General features: G+C 42.2%; 1 protein-coding gene across 1 annotated transcript in view; it reads right to left on the bottom strand.

Moving 5' to 3' along the window:
- Positions 1–1498: 1498 nt before the first annotated feature.
- The window catches only part of LOC126388979 (collagen alpha-1(XXIII) chain-like), a 121350-nt gene continuing 114778 nt past the window's right edge, over positions 1499–8070 (bottom strand). The window contains exons 3-4 of the mRNA XM_050042388.1: positions 6297–6341; positions 1499–1606 (exon numbers count right to left, since the gene is read on the bottom strand). Coding sequence (XP_049898345.1) covers positions 1554–1606; positions 6297–6341 — 98 coding nt within the window. The 3' untranslated portion in view covers positions 1499–1553. The remainder of the gene's footprint in view (positions 1607–6296; positions 6342–8070) is intronic.

Here is an 8070-nt window from a genome sequence, read left to right as displayed (position 1 = left end):
GGATAAATAACAAATCAAATTTACCGGGTATCCATCCCGTCCAGCCTTGCCCTGGTAAGGTTAGAGATTAAAGCATGAAGCATTGAGACAGGTTAGAACAGAAACCAAAAAGCTGCACACAACACGCTGCATATCAACTCGTCACATGACCTGCTACACTTTATTCTAAAGTATTAAATGGTGCACAGGGTCGAGATTTTACTAGATTGTTTGAATGACATGAATTACTGACTGAAGCTGGAATGAACATCGAGTGACGACAATGTGTTTTAGGCATGCACTGATTTATCCCTTGCATATCGGTATCGGCTGATATTTGTCTTGTTGACTGCCATCGGTCTATCGGTAAATAAGATGACATTCACCGATGGCAGTGGCCAATGTTTTTTCATTGTGTTGCATCACTTTTGTGCAGGTTAACAAGCAGGGCTTCGGATTAACGGCATCCTGTCGTCACGGAGACAATAGAAAACATGTTTGGGATGTTTTGGGAGATCTTTCCTGAGACATAGTCAATTAACTCAGAGGGAACATACTCTGAGTTAACTGAGCTGACTCTGATCAGCTGTTCTGAAACTGAAAACTTTCATCTCAGGGTTAGTCAACTCAGAGTTCAGGATTAGACTCAGTTTGTCAAACCTGCTTTCTGAAATAGACCCATGATCTTTGTAGCACCTGTTGACGTCCACTTTCAAATGTGAGTCCTATCAGATGTTTGTGTGATTGTGTAATAAGACAGAAAATTGCCATTTAAATTGTTTTTGGGTTATTTTTGACAACTTCCAGCCGATGTACTTGACTCAGACAAATTATTACTCTGTGGAGTAGCAGGTGGCTCCGCATTACCACACCGTCCCTCCAACTTTATGGGCTGGAGACAAGACTTTGGGCATGTTCACGAAATGATACATCGTTTCATGCGCACTTGGTGTAAACCAGCTGCACAGACAATTTTCTGCATAAAAAACATTTCCTCGATTTTTAAAAATGTCAGCCAGACACGATGTTTCCGTTACGATGTTTCCGGAGCAGTGTTATGGTGTGTTTTGGAGCGATAAGGTGCGCCTCTGCATATCTGATCCACACCACATGTGACCAAAACATTTACAATTAAAAAACTGAAAATAAAATCAGAAGAGGGTCACCCTGTCCGGGCAGGTCACAACATTTAATCTCAAATGAAGAAATTCCAGGAAGCAGCAGTTAGTACATGTCTTTGTGCTTATATCTGCTGTGTGTGTGTGTGTGTGTGTGTGTGAGTGTCAGCAGGATTTATAGTCCCACAGAGGAGAATTACTCGCTGCTAATAAGTCACCCTTCCCTAACCATCACACAGATAGAAGCACACACACACATGCACACACCCACAGCTCCCTAGGTGGTCCATTTACTGCTGCGTTCAGTGGATGCACATGTGTGATGAGTCTGTGACAGTTTGTGTGTCTGCGTTTTCATGTTTTACTGCTGTGAGAGAAAACCATAGTTTAAAGGATAATATATGTACCTGTGTGTGTGCGCGAGTGTGAAAGTACTTCTCTTTGTTTAATAGCTTATTAGTTGATTTTAATACTACCTGGATGAGATGGAAATGTACTTACAGGAGGTCCTGCAACAGAAAAAGAGAAACCAGGCATTAGAAAATGAAATCTATACATCTTCAGTGACACATGAAGCACAGCATGTGTGAGTTATGGTAACCTCTGGTTTGTACAGCAATCAATTCCTCGGAACAGTGGTGCGCAACAAAAAAACTGCGCATGCAATGTGGTTTGTTAGATGATGACTGTAATTAACCAGCTAAATATGGTACAGAACAAGCTCATTAGAGCCGCCGCCAATGGACTTTGTGGTGAACCCGTTATGATAAACAGACTTCTGGATAATGGGCCATGTTTTGCATTAGGACGTGAAGTCATGTCAAGACTTTGTTTCCTAAGAAGATATGGGTGTATGAGATGGAGGACAAACAGGCAGTGGAAAGGTCGGGGGTGTGCTGGCAAACTGCGCGTCCCTTTAAAGTATGAAAAAAAAGATGTCTCTGTGATTTCTGCGGGGCAGACTTTCAGATCTGATTGAAATGGTCTGATGTTGAGTCTCAGCAGCGAAAAGTACATTCTGCTTTTCTTACTTAGCCTAACCAAAAACAACAGTAATGATCAAAAGACTCCTCTCGTTCTCAGTGGTTTTAATGGAATATCCTTATATAAAACATTCTCTTAAAGTCCAGGGCCGTGGGCACTAATAAAGCAGCCAAACCCCTACAAAGTGAATATATCATTTTGCCATTAAAAGATTTCATATTAGTAATTGCTTCATATTTATCTGATCTAAATTTAAAACCAATCATGACGCTGATTTATATGATTGTTAACACAATTACAGTCTGTGACACGATTTGGAGCTCCGCCACCGCTGCAGTCCTGGTACAACACAGCTCGTCAGTGTGGATGCAACACTAAACATAAACTCTACAAGATGGAAAACAGGCCTCCTCTGGGGAAAGGAGGGATATTTGTGGTGTTTTGTTACTATTTAAACACACAAAAAGTCCTGTTAACGTGACCAGGATCTATGTGAGCCTTGAAGTTTGCTGTCTGATTTGAGGGAAAGAGCATTTTTGAGACAAGAGGAGTAGAAAGAAGGATGAAAAATGAAGGTGGTTGGAGCAAGAAGGTGAAAGGGAAGGAAGACGGGAGAAAGTTTGGGTGTTTATGAGGCATGGAGACCAAGTCAATCCAATTGAGCTGCGTCTAGACGCCGGGACAAGGACCTTATGGGCCGACACTTAGGTAAACAAATACACACTAGTTAGAGGGCCACAGTAAGACCAGCTTTAGCCATTGAACTTGAGACAGGTGTGTGTGAGTGTGGAGACTGATGAGAAAGAGAATGAGAGAGAATCAAGTAAACAGAAAAGAAAACAAGACCAAACAGAAAAAGAAAATAGAGAGAATGGATGCAGGAGACGAGGCGGCAGATGCTTAACTACTCTGTCTGCTCTCTTTCCTGTTATTCAGGTTCGTGTTTCTGTTTCTTCTCTCCACTCCCATTTGTTTTTCTGAGAAAACGGGGGAAACCTCTTCTGGTCTTGTAAAAAGTTGTCCTGGAGTCATCATGGCGCAACAGCCTCTCTGTGCCACCTACCCTTGCACTATATAACTCGAACTGCAACATGAGGACGCCAAAGTAAACAACGAGAGAGACAACCTAAACAGAACCACATCGCCCTTTTCAGATACACACCGTCCTGCAACAAACAGGGAACAGCAGTTAAGTGTCCCATCTTGGGGAAACCTTAATGAGGCGCCTTCCCGTAATGATAATCCTCCAAAAGATGGAGTGGCTTGAAATACACACCACAGTCAAGTTCTTGTCCTGTGATCGCCTGATGGAATCGCACAACTCAGAGGGATTTCCGCAGTCTGTCTTGGTTAGGAAGTCATTGGACAACAACGAGGATATGGAAAGTTAAAGGAAGTTATATTGCCAATATATCATGAAAAGACCAAAACCATCCACCCTTGTTGTCCAAAAGCTTTTAAAAACACATCAGTGAGCCACAGCGTTGCACTGAGTCAACCCCACGTACATGGTCATGCTGCAGTCAACAGTCATAACCAATAATCAAACTTTAGCTCCTGTTTCATATCAATGCTACGAACTACAGTGTCTTACTGTTTTAGGAAATCATTGAGCCTTTTTGGAAATGGAACTATATATTTATAACCTGTATTGAAAGGTACACAATGCAAGCTTTACCGAAAAAACAATGTAGAGACTCATACAAAAATGATCCCTCTCAATCATCACTAATGACCCACAAGAAGTGTGTGATGATGTACTGGACCAACCCAGTCTCATTAAGAACTTTATGCCCCTCTGTGTCTTATAGCGACGCACAGGGCACCCTTTATCATATCTATGTGACACACAGCTGAAGCACATTCTAGCACGTGGTTAATGTGAAACAGTTGCAGGTTTAGGCAACAAACTACCAAGTTAGGCTTTGAAAAAAAGATGTTTGGGGTTAATATATGTCCATTAGTAATGTATTGTAATAGAAATACGTTACGTAAGTGATGTCAGAGCGTGATGATCGTATGCTACATCAAAATAAAATTGACTTTTGGTTTCACACAGGACACAAACTTTGGTCTCCTGGATGAAAGTCCTGTTTTGTTTGACCTCCCACCCTATGAGGACTTTCTCGCTCTTTATACCAAATCACTTGCCCTGAGTGTCAAGTATTTCCATGAATGTTTTTATGTTGGAGTAAGTTGAAAGCATTACAAACAGCTACATAGCGTGTTTTCACACACAGAGGGGTGTGACAACATCTGATATTTGACGCCCTGGAAATGAGAACGAGCTGATTTATCTGAAGAGACCCTGTCCTAGTCAGCAGATTTTAGAATTCAAGTACCAAACTAATGTTGAGTGTATTAAAGTTTCACCGTCCTGTCTGTACATCCAAGAATAAACTTTCTATGATCGTGACAATGGCAAGTAAAATAGTTGGTGAGTGACAAAAGCCCTTGACCCCCAGGACTTGGAAGAAAGCAAGGAATATTTTGGCAGATAGCTCCCATCCTCTCTTCAGCCAGTTTGAGCTTTTAAGCTCCGGGAGGCGCTGTAGAGTCCCTCTGGCACTAAAAATGTATTTAAGAAGTCCTTCATCCTAAGTGCACTCAGTATTCCTAACCCAATACATGACTGATGAGTTTTAAACCACAGACAATGAGCTGCTCTAATGTGTTAAAGTGTTTTGTAATGACCCTATTTGCTTGTCTATTTGTTTTTTGTCGGCTTTTTACAATGTTGTCTTTTGTGTTTGGTGAGCCAAAGACAAATTTCCCCCCATGGTGGACAAGAAAGACATATTCTCTTCTCTCTGCCTGTATTTTTATTTTCCTTTGGTTGGGATGTCTCTGGGCGTGTAGCCCCACGGCGGGCAGGTCAGGGTCAGGACTTTCTGTAAAGGTCACAACGAGCTAGTACCACCATGCATGCGAGAGGAAGCTACGAAAATCATGGACACAGTGCGGAAAAATGCAAACATAGCAACACAAAAACGCAAGCAGACAAAGTTGCTTCAAACGAGAGTGGATCTGGGGTTGGCTTTCACTTTCACTGTCAAATACTTCAAGAGAGGATAGGGATGAAGAGCGATGCAGAGTTAGTGCAGTTAGCTTTCATTACAACAAATGTAACGTTCCTACAACAGAAGCTTGCATAGTGTCCCTTTTTAGATTTATGTCTTAGGAACTGACAGGCTTGGGACTGAGAGTAACAACCAGGCTGTGGAAGTCCGAATGCTTCTGAGACTGACTGACATGTTGCTGGTTTTTATCTTTTTATGGGCTTTGTTGAAAATAAGAAAAGTACTGAATATCTCGTGCCTTCTCATTTAAAAGAAAAATGAAAGCACACAATAGATATGGGATCAAAAAATAAAGGCTCTTTGTGTCTACAGTTCTGGACACTAGCTGTGCCTCAGCACGTCATTGAAAATTCTATGTCAAACAGTTAAACTTAAAAAAAAAAAACAGCTTACAGGAATTCATTTTACGTACTATTCTAGGACTGAATAACTTCAGGAAGGATCTTGGTGTGCCGAGTAGAGCAATAAAGATTACCGGTGAGCTTTCTCTTAGTCAACATCTCAGAAACAGATCTCATCTGCTAAATATCCACAATAGTGAATCACAGCCAGACTTGAGGTTTTCCCACCTGACACATATCCTGCAGAACAAATGCAGTCCTGCAGGTTTTGATAAAATCGTCCAACAATGTCGCGCCTCAATTTGGTGGAGTCAATACTTAATAAAAAACTTGACTCAAACTTGTAGAACATCCGCTCTATCTGTCATGACGATCTTTTGCGTAACAAGAATTATGTCTCTTCACTGTTTTGGTTCCTCGTTGAGTGTTCTGCGGTCTGGGTGGAGAGAAAAAGCAACACAATAATGGTGGGTAAGATGTTGGCAAGGGAGAATCTCATTAGTACTACTGCAGCTGCTACCGCTCAGCGAGAACGACTGACATCTGTGCAACGTTAGTGCAACCACATGGCCGAGGTTAACGCTGTGTTGGCGCAAATGGGGAGGGACAGGGAGAAGGGCCAACTGCAGCCCATCATCCACCGGCCTGACTCACGGGTCACTACTTTTACTAGCCCTCGAACTTATCCAGTCACCCAGGAGAAGAGAGTGAGACAGAGGAGAGAGATGAAGAGTCTTCCAGGAAAAGAAAAGAGGAGAAATAAACAAACAAAGCAGGTGGCGGGCGTCACTTACCAGGTTCGCCTCTTCTTCCCATTCTTCCACGCTTTCCTGGAGGCCCTGTGAAAACACACAGACAGAGCAATAAATCCCCCAAATCAGCACTGCAGGGCTGAGTAGAGAACAACCGAGCATCACTTGCTGTTTCACTGCTGGTGGTCATGTGTTGCCTGGCATTAAGTTTGTGTGAGCTGGCACAGTGCTGACATATCTGCGCTCAAGTGACCGAAGAATTCAGATGCCAGAAACAAAACAAATGATGACAAAGATCCCGTCACACTCTGAACCAAATGTACTGTAAGTTTTTATGTCAGACTGAATGAACTGGCCCTGCAGACCGATTCTCCCCTGAACCTCAGGTTCATCAGACCCAGTCCTCACTGCCTGGGCTTCATCCAGCCACCTTCCTCTGACCCTGCACCGATGCAGCTGGTACCACCACCTGCTGTTGATGGAGCAGTCTGGTAAAGTTGAGAAAAATAGCAGGAGGGCTGTAGTAAAAACAGGAGATGATGTGGTCGGCGAGAGTCTCAGACCTCATACTGCTGTGAGACCATGAATCATTTCTACACCGCTGCTCATCTGTGTCAATGTCTGCCTGGAAATTTAACAGAGGTAACTTTTTGAGAGATGGTGCAATCAACTATACACAAAAAAATCACCAGTTTCTGCTCAAACTCAGAAAAATCATCCAACTCTTTGCTGCTACTGAAACAAAATACTCAGCCCACCCTCACCCAAAAAACAGCCATATAGGCCGTTTGTGCAGACAGCTTATTAAGACCCATATTTACGTTTACTGTTAGGTGGCAAAATCTAGAAGGAAGTAGTAAGTAGTGTGAAGGGTGATGTCATTTTGAGCCTTTCGAATCTTATAATCAATCAATATACAGTAAGTATATTTTTATGCTTTTAAACAGCATTACACCAGAATGAAGTAACTCTCTGATCTTACATCATCCCTTATCAAATCCCTTTACCCTGCGGTATAACAAGTATGCAATCTATTATACTTGTGAAATGCAATGGTATTTAAAGTCAGGATTCCAAGTCAGAACCTTGGGTAAGATCCACCAAGCTCGAGTTTGACGACATACACACCTGACATAGTAACAAGACGGTGCACATGCTGGATTGAGCAGAATGGCATTTTCATCACTTCATGTAGTGTTTGTGTTGTGAAACAATGTTGACAAAACTGTAGCTGCCATTTCCCTTTCCATTCAGTTTTTTCTCTTTGCAAGAATGCACATCTCTTTCTACAGCAACTGCACACAACTTAATGCTGGTGGCTGTGGTTCACACTATTTCGCTCGGCACCTGTTTTACACAGTTGTAAGCTGTTGTATGTTATTTCAATGAGCCAAGACCAGCAAGACAGTTGACTCATTTTATGCACTGTTTCTCTTCTGTAATGGCGCTGTGGTATTTGATGTAGGTGCTATAGCAACCGATTGAAATTGCAAACTTTGAATGGGCATATCTCATGCCATGTATGTCGTAGAGACATGAAACTTTGCACAGAGATGCCTCTCCTCATGAGGAACAACAACACATTTGCCTCAGGAACCCATAACTTCCGGTTATATAGATTTTCCACCATTTTGAATATTTGAAAAACACAAAAGTTGGAAAACTTACTAAAACTGAGCTTCTATAAGGCAATGAATATTGCGGAGGGCGTGGCTCATCACATAAAGGTGTATAACATCTCAAGGGTTTCACCGATCACCACGCAACTTTGTAGGCATATGACCACACATACTCTGAGAGGACCCCTCCATTATTG

This window comes from Epinephelus moara, chromosome 4 (genome assembly GCF_006386435.1).
Source record: "Epinephelus moara isolate mb chromosome 4, YSFRI_EMoa_1.0, whole genome shotgun sequence".
Classification (NCBI taxonomy): Eukaryota; Metazoa; Chordata; class Actinopteri; order Perciformes; family Serranidae; genus Epinephelus; species Epinephelus moara.
The sequence above is the reverse complement of the archived record's forward strand: the minus strand, read 5'-3'. Positions and strand labels throughout refer to the sequence as shown.